This window comes from Amblyraja radiata, chromosome 21, assembly GCF_010909765.2.
Source record: "Amblyraja radiata isolate CabotCenter1 chromosome 21, sAmbRad1.1.pri, whole genome shotgun sequence".
Lineage (NCBI taxonomy): Eukaryota > Metazoa > Chordata > Chondrichthyes > Rajiformes > Rajidae > Amblyraja > Amblyraja radiata.
In genome coordinates this window covers 36659139-36682283 of record NC_045976.1, presented here as the reverse complement: position 1 = coordinate 36682283, position 23145 = coordinate 36659139, and the positions used below count along the sequence as shown (strand labels likewise).

General features: G+C 48.1%; 1 protein-coding gene across 7 annotated transcripts in view; it reads right to left on the bottom strand.

Moving 5' to 3' along the window:
• The window catches only part of plxna4 (plexin A4), a 538927-nt gene extending 516352 nt beyond the window's left edge, over nucleotides 1-22575 (bottom strand). Inside the window, exons 1-3 of one of the 7 annotated variants that reach the window (XM_033040097.1) lie at nucleotides 21887-22575; nucleotides 10671-11966; nucleotides 231-413 (exon numbers count right to left, since the gene is read on the bottom strand). In XM_033040097.1, the coding sequence (XP_032895988.1) occupies nucleotides 231-413; nucleotides 10671-11849 (1362 nt within the window). In that variant the 5' untranslated portion in view covers nucleotides 11850-11966; nucleotides 21887-22575. Of the gene's footprint in view, nucleotides 1-230; nucleotides 414-10670; nucleotides 11967-12650; nucleotides 12932-16766; nucleotides 16890-18122; nucleotides 18284-20207; nucleotides 20652-20735; nucleotides 20890-21661; nucleotides 21728-21886 lie in introns of those variants that run through there. The other 6 variants (XM_033040102.1, XM_033040100.1, XM_033040095.1 and 3 more) reach the window with 6 other exon arrangements.
• Between the last annotated feature and the right edge of the window lie 570 nt (nucleotides 22576-23145).

Here is a 23145-nt window from a genome sequence, read left to right as displayed (position 1 = left end):
TTGCCAAAGAACAGTGTGTTTGCTGTCAATTCTAAGCAACTCCAACGCACTGATCCCAGACGAAAGCATTCAATGAAGGAAATGTGTATAGCAACATCAGGTACATCAAAATGTACGACTCAAGCTTTCAACACCAAATGCTGGCCGTTACAAATACCACCTCACGCATCAACAGCCAAGGGAATGGGGTCGGGGAAAAGGAAAGAGAAACAAGGAATCAGCGTTCCTACCTTTTTCAGCTTGCCACTTTTCGTGCCCACAAACACCAGCGAATGGTTGTTGTAAATGTACGAAATCACCGAGCTCATCCTGTCTTTCTCCTCTGAGAACAGGGGAATGCCCTGCATGAGGGTGGAACCGCCTAATGGGGCATTAATGTCCAAGCCGCAAAAATTGTCGTCGATTGGAACAGGCTGTGGGGAAGATAAAGAATGGCATTGGTTAAAACTCACTCCAAAACAAGATTCAATGTGCATGTATCTTTGGAGACACGAGAAACTGCAGGTGCTGGTCTGCAACAACAAAAAAGACACAAAGTGCTGGAGTAACTCAGTGGGTCAGGCAGCATCTCTGGAGAACATAGATTGGTGAAATTTTGGGTCGGGACTCTTCGTCAGACTTAAGACGTCACCTATCCATGTTCTCCTGAGTTGCAACATGACTGCTGGTCAAGTGCATAACCGTAGAGATTACAGCCAGCACAAAGTCCGATATGTTGGAGGCCGAGGAGTGACTTTCTAGACGTTTACAAAACTCTGAGGAGCATCGATAGGATAGGTAGTCATAATTGTTTTCTTTCCAGGACGTGGTTGGCTAGAGCTAGCGAGCACAGGTTTAAGGTAAGAAGAGGGAAAATTACGGTAAGTGAAATCTGAGGAGTTTGTTTATCACACGGTGGGCGGTAAATACCTGGAATGAGCTGCCTCTATTGATTGTGGAGGTAAATACCATTAAATCAATGAAAAGGCATTGGGACAGGTACCTAGACAGGAAAGAAAGAGAGGGATGTAGACCTAATGTGGGCAAATGGGATGAATATGAATAGGCATGAGGGTCAGCATGAACACCCAAGGCCCATTTCTGTGCTTTATATTCTATTTATTTCTTCATTTATCTCTACGATAATTTATGACAGAAAAAAATTGCCAAATAAGAACCAACCACAAAATTTTCAGCATTAATAAGGAGACACAATGTGTTTTTTCCCCCCATTTTGGGTAACAAAAATCACTCAGTTATAGTCGCCACTGTTGGCAATACCATTCGATACACAGAAGGCAGAATGGTTTGGCTATACGCCAAGCAGTACAGGTCTACCACTGATTGTTGGGCAACTGGTAGTCCAGCTCCTCCGTTAATCTGGACAAAACTACATGTGGAATCTTCCACCCCCCCTCCAGAAGTCCCCCCCCCGACAATGTGAGGCATAGGCTGGGTGAGGCGGCCAATCTCAAACGCATTGGGACTTCCGCGGTCAAATTTCCAAATGGACGGGTTGAAGTTGCCCCCTGCGGCCGGGGCTCTGGAACTCCGGACTGGTCGGAGCCGGCAGATCCATTCCCACAGCCGACTTCCAAAGCCAAATTTGTGGGCCGGTATCTCGGCCCCCCGGCAGCCTAGGCGGACAACTCCAGTACCGTTAGATTCCTCTCCGAGGCCCTGACCTCTGTTGGTCCAGCAAAACGGATAATCGGACAAGGCTCTGGAAAGAAGGGTGCTGGAAAATCGGTGGTGGACCTGTACTCATACCATGCCAACATTGATACTCTCCCTGACTGAAAGTCATTAGCCTGGGGTTTTCCCATTCTGAGAATCACATGTACAACAATGCACTACATTGCAGCAAGATCAGAGCAGAATGGAACGTGATCAGACTTTACAGGGGGCAGGAAAGCATTCGTTGCACAAGGCGATATTGGTTGAGGGGTAAACGTTTGCAAGGACATTGCGAATGTTTCCTCTGTGAAATGCATACAATAAAGACTTTTTTTACAACTACCTCAAGAGTTCTGTTGGGGATTTATCGGTGCTGTCTTTGATGAGGTGTTAAACCAACAACAGCCCCCTTACTGCTTCACATGGATCAGCTTATCCTTAAGATAATTGGTCTTGGATCGCCTGAGCAGTAAAAGTTCCAAACCTAAAGCACTTATAAATAGATTATTGACTCGTACTGTAATTTAAACCCTTGTGTGTTTAGCACAACAGCCTTCAGTTTTAACTTACACTACTAATCAATACACTATTACTCTTAGTTTCAGAGTGTGTGAGGTGTGTGAAACATCGGAAAGGAAAAAGGCAAGAGTCCTATGTTTTTTAAAATTCATCTTGTGCCTTTGTTGACTAACCATTGAGATCACGAGTGCCTTTCTGCACTTTACATTTGGTTTCTTGTATTGGCAATTAACTATCCCCGCATTGTTCCCAGTTTGGCCGAACATAAAGGGTCAAATCACACTCCAGGGATAACAAGTATGAAATGACCCAGCTGACACCAGAGGACAGTGCAACTCTGTCACAAGTACCATCTTCTGACAGAAGGATTAAATCAAGGCCTTGCCTATACACAGATGAATGCAATAAACCTCAGCGCTATTTCAGAGAAGTAGCAATATCCCTCACCGAAATTCCCCAAGCAAATTGCCTGGTCATTATCGCTTAGTTTTACGGGGATTTTTCTATGCACAGGTTGCCAGCCACATTTCTGACAAACTGCAACACTGCTACTGCAGAAGTGTTACACTTCCTAAAGTACTTCACTGACTCGAAAGTGCTTGATGGTTTTCTGCTACGGCGCAAAGCCTAATGCAAATGCAATTTTTTTTCCCCGGAAGAACAGAAGAACGTACGGAGTTAAGTAGCTCCCAGTTGGCAATTGCCCAAATGGAAAGGTAATATGGGTCCCAAATCCTATAAACTAACATGACCATTGTTATCCATGAAGGGGATAGGGGGGCGGGGGAGGGGGGGGATGGATAGAAATGGTCAGGTAACTGAAGCACCAGTTTGCCACTACAATAATCATGAGACCATAGATAAGGTAGATGCACAGAGTCTCTTGCCCAGAGTTGGGGAATCGAGAACCAGAGGATATAGGTTTGTGATTAAAGATTTAATAGAAATCAGAGGGGTAACTCACTCACACAAAGGGTGGTGGGTGTATGGGACGAGCGGCCGAAAGAGGTATTTGATGCTGATACAAGCGCAACATTTAAGAAACATTTAGACAGGTACATGGATAGGGAGGGGGCCTAGAGGGATATGGATCAAACACAGGCCGACGGGACTCGTGTAGATGGGGCTTGCTGGTCGGTGTGGGCAAATTGGGCTGAAGGGCCCCGTTTCCACACTGTATGATTCTGTGATTTTAATAAAGTCATCCGCCCATCAACCCCTCAGCAAATCCTCAATCTTACAAATGTATTACAGGGCATCGAGTTGGAGAACAAGAACAACACTGGTCCATTCCTCAGCACAGCGAAGTGCTTTTCTCCTAATGTGTTTGGGCGAAAGTGGTTTAATTCTAGACTTTAACAGAGCACTGTGCACTAATCACACTGTGCGCGCCTCATCACACGATTGAAATGCACTGTCCAACACCTGCTGCCACGGTGATTTATTTCACACTTCCATTTATGATTGCATGGACTTTATTTAGATTGTAATGACAGGGCTTGGGGTCAGTACGAACACTGGTGAAGGGCACAACAAGGTTGGCAACTTTATTGTCTCTCAGACAAAACGGCAGAAAGAACTTGTTCATAAACTGCCTTTATATGTGGAGAATGTCGGGGGAGGGAATGGAAGGAAATGGAGATAAAAAGGAGGCAGGGGGTGGGGAAAGAAGGAAAAGAAATCAAAGCCTTGTCAGAAATCTTTTCCCTTCAAGCGCAATCTTTGATACTCTCACGAATCAAAGGGAAATAAAAGGGTGAGCAAATAAAATTGGATTTTCCAAATTACACATCAAAAATATGTGTTTGAGACAGGACTGGCTGGTGTCGCAAGTTGGACACACTCATCCCCTCTGCACCCAGAACTGATAATCTGAATCCTGCATCAATGTTATGCCCACTTCAAGACAGAAATATGCCAGTACTATACTGATCAGTGAAAACCAGTACTGATCTGTGAAAAGGATCTTTGTGATTAAATGGTGAATTTGGGGTAGATAGTCAGAACCTTTCTTCCCCACAGTGGAAGTGTCAAAGATGAGAGGGCACAGCTTTAGGGTGAGAGGGGGAAAGTTTGAAGATGTGCAGGGGAAGTTTTTTTTACGTACACAGAGAGCAGTGGGTATCTGGAACATGCTGCCATGGTAGCGGTGGAGAAAGATAGAAAACTGGCATTTAAGAGGCTTTTGGACAGGAATGGCAGGATACACCGGTGTTGTACTTCCGGTGGCGCTGGTGCCAGCTGCCTCCACCTTCAGCCCGGTATCTTTTTGTTTTTTCGGGTTTTTTTGTTATGTTGAAGTGTGTTTTTAATGTTGTTTTTAATGTTTTAATGTGGGGGAAGAGGGTACGGTAAGGGGGATACCGTCCTTCAGTCACTTCCTGGAGAGGACGCGACTATTATTCGAGTCGCGTCCTCGTCCCCCCCAGCAGCCTACCTACTGGATTGGCGCGGCCTTTCCTGCCTGGACCGACCAGAGCTCCAGCAGTGACGGGACAGCGCTGATACATCGCGGGGCTGGCGATGCCTTACCGGGGATCGCCGTCTGGAGCCCGGAGTGCTGGGCCTGCGGCACCGACATCCTGGAGCTGTGGTTCGCGGAGCTCCCAACGCGGGCGGCGCTGACAAACATCGTGGGGTCCTGCGACTCTGCCCGGCTCGGCCTGCGGACTCGGGAGCTGCGGACTCCGGTGGGAGGCGGCTGATCGGGAGGTCCGGGCCGCTGAGGAGGATTTTCACCGTCGGGGTTCGGCGTCGACGTTCCATCAGCCCGGCGAGAGGGCCTGAGCATCGGGCCGCCCGGGGTGGCGACTGCAGGTGCTTGGAAGACCCTGACCACGGGTGAACATCTGGGAAGATCGGAGGGGAGGCTGGCTGGACTATGGTGCCTTCCTCACCTTGGTGCCATTGTGTTATGTTGTGTCGTGGACTTTCTGTGTTTGTGCTTTTTTTTTTTTAATTCTATTTTTAATATGTTTTATTATTTATTATTTATTTATTTTTATGATACTGACTGTAAAGGGAAATTCATTTTGTTGTCTCTAATTGAGACAATGACAATAAATTTGAATACAATACAATACAATAAGGCTCATGTGCAGGCAGAGAAAAATAGTTTAACTTGGCATCATGTTCAGAGCGGTCATTAAGGGCTGAAGGGCCTGTTCCTGTGCTGTTCTATGAAGTATGGGAAGATAGCAGGCAGGCACGGCAAATAATTAGGATGGCTAGAGAATGTTTGCCTTTATTGCAAGGCCATGAATTACAAAAATGGGGCTGCTTTGATGCCAATGAGGTCACATCTCCACTATTATGTACACATTTGGTCTCCGTACTCAAGGCTGTGCAGAATAAGTTCACTCAGTTGATTTGTGGGAAGAAGGGGTGGGCATATGAAGAGGACTGGGCAGGATGGATCGATACTCATTGGAGTCAAGTCAAACAGTAGGTGGTCTTATTCAAAATTGGGTAGATGCTGAGATTTCAAGTATGATTTACTTGTTTACATTTGTCCGAGACTGTATGCCTGTGATGATGCTGCAGGCAAGATCTTTCATTGCAGCTCACCATAATCATGCATATGACAATATACTTGAACTGACGAGACATCCTCTAATGGGGATATCTAGAGGGCTTCAAGGGCGGCATGTTGGCGCAGCAGTAGAGTTGCTGCCTTTTCAGCGCTTACATCGCCGGAGACCCTGGTTCGATCCCGACCACGGGTGCTGTCTGTACGGAGTTTGTGCGTTCTTCCCATGACCTGCATGGGTTTCCTCAGTGATCTTCGGTTTCCTCCCACACTCCAAAGATGTACAGGTATGTAGGCTAATTGGCTTGGTAAATGTAAACATTGTGCCCAGTGTGTGTAGGTTAGTGTTGATATGCTGGTCGGCACAGACCCTGTGGGCCGAAGGGCCTGTTTCCACACTGTATCTCTAAACTAAAAATTCTGAAAACAAGATGAAGACAAGGAGAACTTTCTTCTCTCCAAGGATCATGAATCTTTGGAATTCTCTACCCCAGAGATCCTGGGAGGCAGAGTCATTTGATGCCAATGAGGTTATTCAAGGCAGAGATTGACGAACATTTAAACAAGGGTGTCTGTAGGCAGTGGGGATGTGGAGCTGATGCTAATATTGAATCAGCCTTGATTGTATTAAATGGAGGAGCCAGTTTATGGAGATGATTGGCCTTACGTTCTTAAATCACCATATAAATTACTCAAGGAGAATCATAAATGAGGGCATAATGAGAAAGGAAGGGGGGAAAATTAGTGAACAGGAACAAAGGGATCTGGGGCCTGGATTCCTCTTTATCACTGTTAATTCATTTTCCCCATCAGAATGGCCAAATTGTTGTTATGCAGGCTTGAAGGTGCCCTTCTTGAGTTGGTCAAGTTGGACCAGTCACTCAATGTTCAAGTTCCTCAAAGAAAGGCACAAGATGCTGAAGTAACACAGTGGGACAGGCAGCATCTCTGGGGAGAAGGATTGGGTGATGTTTCAAGTCGAGACCCTTTGTCAGACTGTTCCTCCTTCAGCTTAAGGACATATACATCAAGATTGTCAAGGTGAATATTGGGATGTTCTCCCCGATGACGGGGAGAGTTTTTGTCGGGTGCTCCAGTTTCCTCCCTCATTCCAACTACATGCAGGATTCTAGGCTAATTATCTTCTGTAAATCATTCCCGCGTGTAGGATAGAACTAGTGTGCATGAGTTCATCGGTCAACGTGGAACTGGTGGGCACGGAATATCTCTAAACTAAACTAAGATCAGAGAATTAACAACATTGTCACAGGGGGTGTGCGCAGTTAATAACGCACAGTTTGGAGTAGAGGCAGTCCACGTCACATTGAAGGGAGCTAAACAAAGGCAGTAGGGGCAAGAGAGAGGTCAGCCTGGAGCCGCAATGCCACGTGATGGGGAAAGTTGGCCAGGTTAGTTTGCAATGAAGGTAAAGATACGGCAATGAAATCAGGCAGGCAGGCAAGAGAGAGACAAAACTGTTCACGTCTGGTCAGGCGGCCCACATTCATTTTGCATAGACATTGAAATATTGCGGTTACAAGATTGAACAGCAAAATGGCAGTGAACTGAAAATTGTCATTAAATAAAATGAGGCAGCTGAGCTAGCTCAGCACAAGACAGAATTGAAACTATACGCTTCCCAATCTGGTGACACGACTATTCGGCACACGGTTCATTTACACTCTTGAACCATCAGAACATTCTACTTTAATATCCGAGCAGTGCCGTGCATAATTCATAAGCCCCTAAAGTCACAAATAAATCACCAGCCTTACAAGCAAGGATTAAAAAAAAAAACATTTGAAAACTTTATGTTCCCTACTCAAATTAATTTTATCATATTTGAAATAAGGTTTCTAATTTCTTTGCTGAAACTGCAGAAATGAATCGGGAAAGACCAAGTGGCTATTAAAAGATAATGTCAAATTTTGGCACTGCAAAAATTAAATCATACACCAATGTAAATGAGCGCTACCCATCAAATGAGGACTATAATGACAAATTCTTCACAACCAGCTTGGCACCCAGTCTGAAGTTGTGGATTCAATTTCCATTGCAAAATGTGTACAGAATTTATAATGTACAAGAGGTGGAAGGGCTGGGAGAGTGAAACGAGGCTCAAGTGGACTATAAACCAGTTGGGGCCAAATGAATTTGGATGTCAAAAATTACAGAGAGTCGCATAAAGGATTGGAGACATCACATTTTAAATTGCTTCTCATCCCCGAACTGAAATCTATTGGAAGTGCAGGGTATTTTTCTGGCCAACACTCCTTCCTCAAACAACAACAAATGTAGGTTATTTGGTCATTCAAATATTATTTTTGCTGGATGTTTATACAAATGACACAGCAGCTACATCAAATGCACCTCAAAAATCAATGCATTGAAGATGGGTTTCGGCCCGAAACTTTGCCTTTTCCTTCGCTCCATAGATGCTGCCTCACCCGCTGAGTTTCTCCAGCATTTTTGTCTACCTTTGATTTTCCAGCATCTGCAGTTCCTTCTTAAACATTATATAAGATGATGGCCAAAGTAATGACACTTATTGAATAAAATGTTTTTTTGTTTTCTTGACTGCTAATTACATTTTGTTTTCAGAATCTTAGATTTCAAGGTTTAAAGCCAATGCTTAAATTTCATGAGCTCTTGTGCCAAATGCAAGTGCCCATCTTTGATGCATGTCCATAAGAGCAAGTGTTGGTGGCGACCAACTCATGCCACCTCCCGATGAACGCGCGTGCTTATTTACATGGTGATGGGGGCTCCAGGCAAGAATTAAGATTTAATACCCCAATACCAAAAGTAGTGAACTGAATCAAGTACGTGGGTGCCAATGCATACATCTAGTGTCTGGTCAGACAGTTAAGTCAGCAGGGAGAATTACAAACATTGGCGTTAAGTTGCAATATTTCTTTCACTTCCCACAACAACCTTCATTGCGCCTCGTTCTTTCAAAACCTCCATTGGCAGCGAATGCACGCTGGTAAGTTCAGTATCCAGAGCATCTTTCATAGTTTGGGGTGAAGTGCCAAACAGCTCCGATCACCATGGTGCTACCAATATCAGGAACTTGCCCAATAGCAAGACTTTGCTGAATGTACATGCCCTGGATCTACCATGTGGGTGGAGATATCACTTTTCCAGGAGACCTGCTGTCTGAGTGGTGAGCCTCTAGAAACCTGCTTTGTTCACATGATTTACATGCCATAACAACACACAAGGGTTGATCAAGAATACGTACATTCAGAATAGGGCAGCACAGTGGCACAGCTGGAAGAGCCGCTGCCTAGCAGAGCCTGTGAACTGGGTTCGATCCCGACCTTGGGTGCTGTCTGTGAGGAGTTTGCACATTCTCCCTATGGGTTTCCCCCGGGACCTCCAGTTTCCTAAAGACGTGCGGGTTTGGAGGGTCATTGGCCTGTGTGAACTGCTCCTAGTGTGTGGGGAGTGGATGAGAAAGTGGGATAATATAGAACGAGTGTGGACAGGTGATCAATGGTTGCTGTGGACTTGATGGGCCGTGTTGTGTCCCCAAACCTAAATATTTTTTTCCTTTTTGGACTCACTTCAGCCATCAGTGCGAACAACATCATGTGTGAGATGAAATTGCAAATGCTGGTTTACACCAAAAATTGACTCCAAGGGGAACAGTTCTCTGCAGTGTACCCTGTCCATACATAGGAGATAGAACAGTACAGGACCAGGTCCTTTAGCCGACAATGTCCATGCTGAACATGGCGCCAAGTTAAACTAATCTGTGTCTGCACATGATCCACATCCTCCATTACCAGCATATCCATGTACCTATGCACTCCTAACCCCATGTAACACAATAGGGTTAGGAGGATATGGGCCAAATGCCAGCAGGTTGGTCTAATGTAGATGGGGTATGTTGGTGGATATGGGCACTTGGGCTAAAGGGCCCGGTTCCACGGTGTAAGAGTCTATTCAAAAGCCTCTTAAGTGCCAAATCACTGATCATCTTATATATCTCAGTCATGTCCCATCTTAACTTCCTTGACCCAGCCTCTCCTTCATTTGTTCATGAGTTTTGGAGCAGTTAGGCCATTCAGTCCATCGTCTAATCCGCCATGTAACCATGGCCCTTTGCCTCAACCCTATTCTCCTGCCTACTCCCCATCACCCCTGCATTAATCGGCGAGTTTAGAAGAGTTTGCCCTCGACTCAAACTCGCAGCATGGTCGATATGTGGTCCTAGGAGGTCCTATGATGTCACTGGAACTCTCCTTCATGCTCGAGGGAAGTTCCCGGCCTCAGTTTGGTGAAGGAAATTTTTTCAGCATGTTGGTCAGCATGGTTCTTTTGAACTCGTAGTGCAGTGGAGTGGGGTCGCTATGTGGAGGGCAGCCGTAGGCAATCTCCGCTGACCAGGTATTTTAATTGGCTCATTGGAGTATTCAGGACCAAGGAAAACTGACCCTACCGCTAAACTTTATTATGTTGTCTGGCTTCTTAAAAGTGGCTCCACTACTTCTTCTCCCCCCCCCCCCCCCCCCCCCCCCCCCCCCCCCCCCCCCCCCTCTCCCTCCTCCCTCTCTAAAGGACTTATCATACACTGTGCAGCTGTCTTTTACCTTCCTGTTCATAATTTCAAACAGCGCTCCCCCCCTCTTTCCCTGCCCCCCCCCCCCCTTGCGATGTGTGTGTGTGTGTGTGTGTGTGTGTGTGTGTGTGTGTGTGCGCGGTTAGTCGATCCAGCTCGCGGTTTCATCGCTGACGGTCGATCCAGCTCGAGGTTTTTCAGGCGAGTGCCCTCGAGCTTGAAGGTCGAAGGCAGTCGCTGAAAGGTTGCGTCAGTGGGACAGGCTCTAAACTCTTCTAAACACGCAAATTAGGTCGCCATAGTGGGACAGGCACTTTATGACTGAAATGCTCCACCACCACACAGTGTTTGCACGGCAACATGAAGGAGAGGGAGACACACACACACACACACACTTACCGCGGGCACACACTGGATGTCCTTGACTTTGAGCCAGGCCAGGTCCAGCAAGCCCTCGCCCCGGTAGCAGGACTGCAGGCGCTTCTTGATGCGCTCGTTGATGGTGTTGAGCACGAACATGCACAGGACCGTCTCGTCTGGAGGATGGCTGCGTTGCTTCTGGCCCTTGGAGAAGACGGCGAAGAGCACGTCGTCGTGGCCGGGGATGATGCCCAGGGACTTGGCCAGCACCGGGCCGGCCTTGGCCAGGTGGGCAGCCTGCAGCAGCCGGTACTCCACCCCGTCCTTCACACAGCCGATGGGGATCTCCACGTAGGAGTTGAAGGTGGTGTCGGCTTGGCACAGGCGCACCAGCTTGGAGGTGTAGACCCTCTGGCGGGTGGAGCCGGGGCCGGCGTGGACCACCTCGGGCTGGAGGGTGAGGAAGTAGACGAAAGCCGAGCTGCTGAAGCCGTAGATGTAGTAGATGTCAAAGTCGGGGATGACCGTGAAGGTGTCGGAGGGGATCTTGATGAGCGACGCCACGAACTCGTCGTGGAACACGTAGGAGAACATCTCGTCCGCCTCGGGGTTGGCAGCGAGGAGGCGGCTGGAGATGGTGGGGAAGTACTCGGGCTTGCCGTCCACCGCCGTGGCCACGAACAGCTTGGAGATGTGACCCTGGCCCGCCACGATCACCCCAAAGACCGAGCCGCTGTCGTTCACCCCGGACAGGTAGTGCTCCTTCTTGTGGAAGGGCTCGCCCAGCTTGAAGAGGTCGTTGAGTCTCAGCACCTTGCAGATGCCCTGGTACAGGCTGCCGCAGGCGATCAGCCGCCTCTCGCCTTGGTCTATCAACAGCATCTTGTTCACGTTGTCGGTCAGGCTGAGCGGCTCGCTGCAAGGCTGCACAATGCGGGGAGGGTAGCAGTCCGGGTTGTCCTCGTCCGGCCCCGTCTGATGCACCACCAGCAGCTGCAAGTCGCTGGACAGTTTGTAGATCCTGTTCACCGCCCCCAAGTACACGTTGCCCGTGCGATCGTCCAACGACAAGTGGTTGAACGCCCAGTCGGCGTTCTCCCCTTCGAAGGCTTTATACTCCAGATTATACTCCAGATTCGTGGCTTCTCGCCGCCCGGACGCCACCGACAACAGCAAGAGGAAGATGGAGTACCTCCTCGCCCCTCTGCACGCTGCCATCTTATTCTGCTGGGGTCGTTTCTGATGGAGTTTCGCTCGCTGCAAGTTTTATTCCCAGGTGAAGCGCTCGGCTACAATCCGCCCAACAATGTGTACCCGATCTTCAGCATCGCCAACCTGTGCAGGGAGACAGAGAGAGATGTTAAGGACCCAGGGAGTTATCCTCCGCATGCCTACCATGCCAGGGGATGGGATGCCCGCGTCTCAGCTTCCGAGTTCCTCTCCTTGGTACCTAACCCCTTCACCCCTCTCTTCCTCCAGCATCATAAGATCATAATCATAGGTGATAGCAGCAAAATTAGGCCATTCGGTCCATCATGGCTGATCTAGCTCTCCCTCCTAACCCCATTCTCCTGCCTTCTCCCCATAACCCCCGACACCCGCACTAACCAAGACATGCAGCCCATCTCTGCTCTAGAATATCATGGGCTCTCTTCCACACCCTCTCTCCCTCCTTCCCCTCGCACCCACCCCTCAACATATTGCCACCCACACATCAACCAGGGGCTCCGTAACTCCACCACATGTGATACGGTGAAGATAAGGTGGACCCACCAGGGATTCATTAAACAGCGGCCAAAAGGCAACTCGACCAGTCAAATTTCACCCACTGCAGAAATGTCACCGCCATGCAGAAAACAGAAAGGGAAACAGTAACAGCTCCGTGCGGGAAACCTCAAATTTCCCAAACTACATTTAAATATTGCCCGCTTAATCATTGATTTGTACATTTCCTGTTGCCCAGAATGCTGAATAAACAGCATTACTAAATAATTAGGATTCTGCGCTCAGTTTCAGTACCTCCACTAAACCACTCGATTGCTGAAGTCTGAGATGTGACCCGATCAAAGGCGAGACAGCTTTCGGGACTCCGCTATCCAAGGGCACAGGTAGCGGCGAGCTGTTTCTGCCCCAGCCCCGCTCCAATGATGCCACTGTGGCGGGCTCGCTTTAAGAGCCGGGTGCGGGTCTCCGCCTACACCGGGCTCCCATTTGCTCTTTCCCACCGTTAGGGGCGGGCACCGACCACCCATAGCCTCCTCGCAAAGCCAATCAGGCAAACCCGCTCGCCTCCGACTCAACCTTTAAAAGGAGATCCACGAAGAGCCGTTTCTATTCATTGAATTTAACAGCACAGGAGTTGCCCAACTGCCCGAAGACGCAACCGGTAAAACAAGGAACCTGAATACTGCAGATGATATCACTACAACAACCACAACTTCAGTTCATGTCACTCATCTATATACAACTTTGGTGAATTACATGAATCAACACGTCTAGAGATGTTAGATAGAACATTCAGCCTCAAAACATTAAGTTTGGGTTTATTATAGTTAAATGCACCGAGCCACAGTGAAAACCTTTGTCCTGTTATGCTGTCCTAGTGTAGACTAGATAATATGGTTCATAAATACAACACGTATACATTCAAATACAACGGATACAACAAAAGGGGAAGATACAGAGTACAGGATATAATTCTCAGTTCCATGAACGACTACCAACATTTCTGAGTAGGTGAAATTTGACTTTTGGCCGCTTTTTAATGAATCCTTGGTGGGGTTCACCATATCTTCACCGTATCACATTAGGAGTTTACGGTGGATCGGGAACTAGACTAATTGTTAGGATCTCAAGTAATTTGAGAGGGCCATCGCTCCACCCTTCATGTCCTTGGAAGATCGGCCATGATCACATTGGCTCGAAGGGCCGAATGGCCTTCTCCTACATCTATTGCCCGCACTGCATCTAACAACGTCAATCCACCGCCAGCCCCATTCCATCGTTGCCCATCGCACAGTGAACGTGTCAGAAGAGTCACGACGCACTGGCGTTCTCCACCGGCGCTGGTGTCGAGTCCTACGTTAAAACCGGGAAGATAAACGGCAACTGGTTCATGGGATAAGGGGTGAGGGGAGGGGAGGGGAGAGATTAAATAACGGGTTTCGCGAATACGGAAGCATGGGAGCCCGAACTGTTCATTTTCATGGTGTCTCGGAGTGTCATCACATCTGATCAACCCTCAATCGCAGCCCCAGTGATGGGTTCTGAAATTCCCCCCGCCGAACACCGGCTCAAGGTAGGGGTCGTTTACCCAACGTTTCCTCGGCGAACCCCAACGGGGGCGGAGGGCACAACTGCTGGGAAATACAGACTGCTTTGAATTGCCCAAAACCTGAATTCATAACATGAGCTTCAATGTAAAACAAAAGGCGACGACACTAACTGTGATAACCTTGTCAACGTGCTTGGTGAGGATGGATTTAATCCCGATGATTCTGCCCAGTGGAGTAATTAGGGTTTTACTATTGTGTTTCTGAGAAATGCGCATTAAAGTATTGATGTGTATAGAGATCTCTACAGGCTAGACTGGACCTGAAGGGCACTTGACCTGCCCAAGTCTAGGCTCTGATAACAGATTGTTGAGACCCAGGCTCTTTGATTAAAGGGAACTGTAACTCTGGGCTGGGATATTTTTAGCACAGCGCGTCATTTTCACAAGGAAGCAGACACATTCTAGCCGAGTGTAGGCTAGGGGGGCTCGCCCAGCGACACGGGCTTTTGGGAAGGGGCTGTTATCTCCCGCCGCTCTACGAAGCTTCTGGTCTACAATGTCAAGCGCCAAGTATGTGAATAGGGAGAAGCATTGACTTGCACCGTCTCCCAAACGTTTGCGAAATAAACATCAGCGATTCAATGTCACACTGCCGAGGATCAACTGTGGAGACTACAGAGACACACACACACACACACAATGCTGGAGTAACTCAGCGGGACAGGCAGCATCTCTGGAGAGAAGGAATGGGTGGCGTTTCGTGTCGAGACCTTTCTTCAGACAGTCAGGGGAGAGGGAGACATTGAGATATGGAAGGGTAAGGTGCGAAAACGACTGATCAAAGAGGAAGATGCTCTAGGATGTAGAATGGATCAGTGTTGGCTGAGGGGAAGGTGACAACAAGGCAAACAATCAGTAAAATGTAATCAGGAGGAGGGTCAAACTAGTCGGAGGACGGGGGGGGGGGGGAGGAGGGAAAGCAAGAGTTACTTGAAGTTAGAGATATCCCCCTTACCGTTCCATATCTCAATGTCTCCCTCTCCCCAGACTCTCAGTCTGAAGAAGGGTCTCGACCCGAAACATCACCCACTCCTCCTCTCCAGAGATGCTGCTTGACCCGCTGAGTTACTCCAGCATTTAGTGTCCAACTTCGGTGTAAACCAACATTTGCAGTTCCTTCCTACACCAGAGACCACATATGCTGGAATTTTGAGCAAAGTGCTGGGTGAACCCAGCGGGTCAGGCAGTATCGGTGGAGGGGAACGGACAGACTTTCTGGCGGGACCCTTCTTCACTGACCATTGGAATGATTTAGTGAGAAGGGTGCACGCGATCTCTCAGTCACTTCGCGTCGTAATACAAGTGCTTGCTTAACATTAGTAATTGACATTACGAAACATACATTAGATTAGTCTGTCCATTCCAGCCGCAGATGCTGCCTTATCCGCTGAGTTCCTCCAGCACTTCTGTTTTTTTTGTTTTTTTTGCTCGAGTCCAGCATCTGCAGTTTGTTGCGTCCCTGGACTCATATCCGCATTGTTTCAGCTTCTTATCAGCATTAACTTGTAGCACACGGACCCGCGACCTATACCCACTCAGAGGAGGTATTTTCAAATCTAGTCAACTTCCTCGGCTATTAAATCAGAACATTGCTATCAGCTGCGTCAACGCAAGCCCCACACTTTGGGAATCTAACAGTGTGTAAAAAGACCAGAGACTGGATTAAAAGCCTAGACTCAAAACATTCAATCGGCGGGAGTGGATCTTTGACACACAGGTAACTAGCCCGGGATTGAGGGAATTACTCGCTGAGGTTCCATTGAAATTAAAGCAACCAAGCACACGACTGCTTTGAGCAAAAAAAAACACACACAATGCTAGAGTAACTCAGCGGGTCAGGCTGCATCTCTGAAGAACGTGGATTCGTGGACATCATAGACCCGCTGAGTTACTCCAGCACTTCGTGTTTTCCCCCCTCAAAATACCAGCTTCTGCAGTTCCTTGCGTCCAAAGCACTGCTCTGACCAGTTCCGTGACCACAGCAAGCGCACTGCCCCGTATTATACTTAAAACGCGCGTCTTAAATATAAGCAGCTCGCCAATAAAGGTGAGCATCTGTAAACACGAAACACTTGCATCTCGTATGCTCTCGGTCACTTATGAGTTAACGGCCCGTTCGCTCAGGCAGCAGAAGTACGGTGTACCTTTTACAAAGGGTCCACGTTTAAAGGCAGCATTAAGTTGAGCAAGATGGACACAAAACGCTGGAGTAACTCAGCGGGTCAGGCAGCATCACTGGAGAAAGGGAATAGGTAACGTTTCGGGTCGAGACCCTCCTTCAGATAACTCGAAACGTAACCCACCCCCTTTTCTCCAGAGATGCTGCCTGCCTGACCCGCCGAGTTACTCCAGCATTTTGTGTCTACCTTCAGTAAACCAGCATCACCAGTTCTTTCCCACACATTAAGTTGAGCAATGTGTAATAAGGACTGCAGATACTGGTTTATACCAACGGCAGACACGAAATGCTGGAGTAATTCAGCGGGTCAGGTCGGGTGAGGTGTTGCCTGAGGCGCTGAGGTACTCCAGCATTTTGTGTCTGTATTAGGTAAGGCATTTTGGGGAGATAGCGTACTCCGCCCACCTTTCCGCCCAAGTCTTTCCAGCGCTACCAGTCACAGAAAGAAAAAACGCTTGATATGCATTCAGTGAACTAACTGGATGAAAACTGCAACATAAAAATATCAGCCAACGTAAAAAAAAAAAATACTGAAAAAAAATCTGCAGAGGTTCCGTCACGTCTCTCTCCTCACCAACCTCGGCGAACAAGAACGAAAGACAACTTCACTGTCATCACTCACTCGGCTTATACCAATCAAAGTCTTCCGTCCAATTGTAGTCTGTGTTCACCTTTGGAGCAATGCAGTCTATACCACGTCGCTCCCCCGTCCCGCGTCGCTAAACAAGCCCGCTGATTTCCACACAAGTCACATCCAGCATTGAACCCGCCGCCAAATGGAAGTCTGTTGATTGGTTACGCGTCTTTTATTGGAGCTCTGGTCTTTGAGGAATCTCAGGAGAAACCGCTTTGGAACCGGGCTCCGATTTAATTGGGGCGCGGGTACCGGTTACCGGAGCGGGAGAAAGTGTTCATGTACATCAAAGGTACACAAAAAATGCTGGAGAAACTCAGCGGGTGCAGCAGCATCTATGGAGCGAAGGAAATAGGCAACGTCTGAAGAAGGGTTTCGTCCCGAAACGTTGTCTATTTCCTTCGCTCCATAAATGCTGCTGCACCCGCGGAGTTTCTCAGGCATTTTTTGTGTACCTTCGATTTTCCAGCATCTGCAGTTCCTTCTTAAACACAAGTGTTCATGTTGACCCGCCTTTCCAATCTCGGACAACCCACCACACAACTCATGCTCTCTCTTCGTGGTAAATTAAATCGATCAAAATCTCGAGAAATTATTACTCTGAGGGGGTGAAGGGGTTAAGAAAGGATACATTGCTTTCTAGTTTCTGGGAAGGGGAGGGGTTGCGGAATTAACCCGAATCAACGCGACCGCTACAAATGCAAAGAATAAACGAGGTGAAGTGGAACTAGACAACAATTGAGACCTGATGATCATATAGAGCGTTTCCCCCTCTAACTGCACATCCAGACAAATCTACCTCACACACCCCACTCGTGATGATAGTTAGATAACCTATATGGTAAATAATATTGCCCAAATCAGGTTTAAATAACCGTGACCCCCACACATTAACAGGCATTATTTCCAGACCAATAACTCAGAATTATCAAGAAAACGACCTTAAATCAAAGCCCTGAAAGTTTTGACTAGTTACTGAATTAAGAGTCCAGAAGAATACATTTGTTTTTGCAAACTTTCAAATAAGGTCCACTACTTTAATTGTCTATAAGCAATTCTTATAAATGACTTCTCGGCATTTGTAGCCCATTAAAAAATAATAAAAAATACTTTAAAACGCGCCACCTTGCTTTAAGACACTTGTTTTAAGACTCTAGATCCCGATCACAGTGTAAACGTCACCCATTCCTTCTCTCCAGAGATGCTGAGTTACTCCAGCTTTTTTTTTTGGCGTCTATCTTTGCTTTAAGACAAATTGTGTTATCGCTTCCTTCCCATCCCTTCCCACTCGCTAGGAATGAGAGGGCGTTCGGACCCAGCAGGCGAAGGGTGCTTGAGACTCACCAAATCTGTTTCAAGTGAGATTCACAGCCCGACTGCAGTTTTAGTTCACGTGCGAATGGGGAGGACATCAACTCAGCCTTAGACTGCTACGGTGAGTGGAGCGGAGGGGAGCGTTCCTGCAGCTCGGTGTCCCGTTCAGTGCCGGCAGACGAGGGCAAAGTCACTGAGCTACACACGCTGCCGCAGGGAGGGGGGGAGTGAATGAGCTCGGCGGTGAACGCCGCCGGGTCCTAGCGCCGCTGCACACCACTGAATGAATTATTTAACCTGTCATAAACACCTAATGCGATGAAACTCTCTAATCTGAAAGGATGCCATGATTCACGTTCTTAAGTCATTACGTTGCAAACAGAACCATAGCGTTTTTCTTTGCAAAGCACTACCCAAAAGTTATTTGTAAATCTCAATTAAAGGGCGGTTATTATGGGTATAATTAAAGCGAAATTATTCATTTCGGTTCATTTAAACAGATTTGTGATGACTATTTCCGTATTGGGGAGACCTCTGATGATACAGTGGGAGGATTACCTCGTGCCTCGCCAGACAGACGATCTGGGTCACAGTCAATACTAAAAGGTGATAGTCTTCATCGTAAACTCACTCAGAATACTCCCCGCTGCTGTCTCCCCGTCCCAATGGACTCTCCACATACACTCATTTCTAAATCTCTCTCCTTCCCTCCACCCCCGCCCCTCCTCTTCCCTTCCCCCTCTCTCTCCCCCTCCCATTCTCCCCTCTCTCCCCCCTCTCTCTCTATCCCCCCCCTCTCTCTATCCCCCCTTCTCCCCTCTCCCAATCCCCCCTTCTCCCCTCTCCCACCCCCTTTTGGGAAAAAGCATGATTTTGGATGATCAGCCATGATCACATTGAATGGCGGTGCTGGCTCGAAGGGCTGAATGGCCTCCTCCTGCACCAATCGTCTATGTTTTCTCTGCCCTCTCTCTCTCTCTGTCTGAAGCGCACACACACACATACACAGTGTAAGCGACACCGCAGCACCACTGCCGCGAGTGTGATTTATTTACATTGTTAACACGATGACACCATTGGGAAGTGTCCGCTTTTTCCTTAAATCAACCTGTTAATGAGACGCGGGCTTGGCCCGATATAATCAACCGAGATAAATCGAACGTGTTTAGCCCCATCGCCTTTTTTTTTTTTTTTTAAACAGTGACAACACTCTTAATAATAGCTAAAAATAACGCAATACATGATGGAAATTTAACACAGCCGTTCCTGACTGGACGGACCCAAGATTCACTGCATCGTTGACCGATAGCAGTTGTTGCAATTCGACCGTGGAATTAGATCCTAATGGGCCAATTGAAACATCATGAACTGCCTCGGTCAACCCGAGCCTATACTCTGGTATTTAAATTGAAATCTGTCCTTGTGTTATCCAAAAAGTTAATTTAAAATCAGCTTAAAGATACTGAACTAATGGTCTAATAAACTGAGATCGCACTGGAGTGTACACTTTCATTAATCGGTTTAATTGGGTTAATGTAGAAAATTAGCCTTTAATCACATTAATCGCACTCGTTACCCGGAATGAATTCCTCTCGCGTTGTGGCGAGCCGAGGAGTTTCACTACAGTTTCACGGAAGACAATTCCCACTGCACTCCACTGCCTAAAGACCAGGCAGAGTTTCGAAGCCAGCGCCACCTCCGCATTTCAATCACAGCCCCAAGGGTGATCCGAGGTTCCCCAAATGCGCGGCGAAGCCTCTTTGGCCGGCGGAGCGAGGTGACTCTGGAGACAGCGCTGAAGGAGTGGAGCACTAGTTTAGTTTAGTGGTTGGTGCCCGCCCTCTGAGGATGGGTTCAGGTATTATTGGTCTCCGGAGACCTTGGCCGTGTCGTCCGGCAACGACCCCTCACTCTCTCCTGCAAAATCTGACCTCGGTGACCGTCGCTAAATTAAATATACCCACAGACACGCTGCATAAATAAATAAACACACCTCGAATCTCCAAAATAAAGCCACTATTTTCCACGATATTGACAGCTAGGATTTCATTTCCAACGTGAAGGAATATCTCTCACTCCCTTTCATCTTGTGAAACAATCTAATGATGCACCTACCTTGCTCATTTGCTCAATTTCAATCTCCTTGCAATCATATTCCACCAAGAATATATATATGTGTGCGTGTGTGCCTGCGTTGATAGCAAACAGCAACGCACTGGTGAAAATCGCAACCCAGGAGAGGAGCGCCTCTCTGCTGAATGAACCTGGTATTAGTCGCCACTATCGAGGCTGTGACTAGAAGCGTGGAGGCGGACAGGCAGCCGACAGACCGCGTGTTCCCAGCTCTGGGTAGAACGATGCCAGTCCAATGAATGTTCAGATCGATGAGGCAGACTCTAAGCGCATTGGACCTGTGATCCGGCGAGGAAGGGTATTGGAAAAGCGAAGAGCCGAAGTACCCGGGCCGCAGCCCGCTCGCAGCTCCGTGTCTTACAATTACTATATAGTCTGCGCTTTTCTGTTCTCGCTGCCACTATTCAAAGGTCTCCTTTACAAATGATTCGACGGTCTTTAGGACACTACGGAATAATCTCTCACTCACACACTCTCTCTCGCTCTGTTGCGGGAGTATGGGGTTTGTACCTGTAACCAACGCGGGCAATCCCAAGTCTACCAGACAGCGAGGGAATACAGACAGATAGATACAGGTACACCGAAGCATAGACTCACGATAAATATATTCACAGCCGCAATATTAGTGGACGGCATCTTAAGAAGCACAGATATACATAGCAACACACACACACACACACACAGAGAGTCAAATATCACACACACACACACACGGTCAAATATCACACACACACACACACACACGGTCAAATATCACACACACACACATACAAACACGGGCAAAGATCTCTCTCTCTCTCTCACACACACACACTGGCAAAGAACAAACACACAGTCACACACACACACGGTCAAAGATCACACAAACACACTCTCTCTCACACACACACACACAGAACAGACTAGTGTATACCACACGAGCAAAGATCACCCCCCCCCCCACACACACACACACACACACTCACTCACACACACACTCACTCACTCACTCACACACTCACTCACTCGCACACACACTCACTAACACACGCACATACACACTCGCACACACACACACACACACACTCACTCACTCGCGCACACACACACTCACTAACACACGCACATACACACTCGCATACACTCACGCACGCATGCAATGATCGCGGCTCCACAAAACAAAATAATAAACCTCGGAGACAGAAATGTTGGCAGTCAATGAACGGGAAGAAACCCCCCTGAGTGGAAGGCTGAGAGTGCGTTCGCAGGGGAAAGCAATTGTGGGGAAATAAACGCTACCGAATCCACATTGCCACCTGCAGCAAGGCGTCCGCAACAGAACAGAACAGGCGGCTCAACCAGCACACACACACACACACACAGGGCGGCCGTCGCTGTCATCGCTAGGTTAATTTTCCTGGTATTATTTATTTGGGTTGCAAGAACAGACCCCTTACCGGTAACTTTGATTAAGCAGCCGATGAGACTGGATGGCACAGGTGTTGATGATCCGGCAGCATGACATTATATTGCCAGTTCTCCCTCTCTCTCTATATATATATACTATCTATCTCATATACAGGGGAGGGTAGTTAGTATATCATTACTTACAAATGAGCTTGAAACTGACACTATTGGATCAGCTAAACTTCCCCATTGCCGGTGTGCGATGGTTCACTTACCTCCGTTTGCTGCCTGGTTTGCATTCGCACAGCGCCGCATTGACACACACACACACACACGCTGCAAAGACGAGGTGATGTGGGGGGGGGGGGCAAATCCTGGGAAACACCTCACTGATATGTCCCCCTTAAATCAGAAATAAAAACGTTGGGGAAAAACCCCTCTCCTGGTCTTCATCCACTTAAAAATCAGACCCGGTGAAGGGCAGAAGCGAGCGGTGTATATCTTGCGGCACCCTCGTCCTCTCACTCGGATTCGGTCGGTAAAACCATGAAACACTTGTACACCTCAATGCATTTGGGGGGAGGTGGTGGAGAGAGTGTGGTGGTGGTGGTGGTGGTGAGGGGGGTGAGGGGGGGAGGCTGGGGTGATAGCTGGCATCCAGGTTCCACTGGTAGATCAGCCCCTCGTTCGCGGTTCTCTGCTGCAGATCGCGGCTTGCCTCACTGCAACCTCCCTGAACTGAGGCGGCGAACCGCAGCGGCGGCGACCGAGATGGATCGGAGCGGTTCTCGGGGCTGTTGCCGCAAAGATCAGATTCGCGCACCGAAGATTGGAAGGGGGGGGGGGGGAAATGCAGACACTAACTTTGCCTTGAATGCGTAAAGTCATGTGTGTGTGTGTGTGTGTGCATCCTATTTGCATTCGGGCAAGGCGCAGTGGCGGCCCGGAGTTTGTTGCACCGTTTGCCGCCGCTAGGCCGAAGTGACGTACAGTCACTGTGATAATTGTGCCATTTGCAGTTCTGGTTCACACAGCGGCAGAAATACAAGCGCGCTTATCAGAAATAGTATCTGCAATTATTAACGGCGCTGCCTTCGCTCTGAAAGAATTGCACCCGAGAGCGCCGCACTAGTCAGTCCACGGACACAGAGAGGGAACGGCGACAAGCTTGCTCCAGGGTTGCTGAATTCCAATCCTTCGCTCACCTGCGGCAAACTTTCTCCACCACGAACACGACTGTTCACGGGGTGGGGTCCATTCGCATCGCCTCCTGTGAGACACACCGCCCGTTTCTGTGGAAAGTAACTGCAGATGCTGGAATCCTGAGCAAAATACAAAGTGCCGGAGGAACTCAGCGGGCCAGGCAGCGTCTGGAAAATTGCAGATGATATTTCGAGGGTCCATTCCCATCCACCGAGTTCCTCCAGAACTTGGTAACTTGAATGAGAAAAGTAATTGTGACCACTGCTTATAGATGGATCAACATTGCATTTTATGAAAGACTCCCATTCAATTATGTATTCTGATTTGCGTA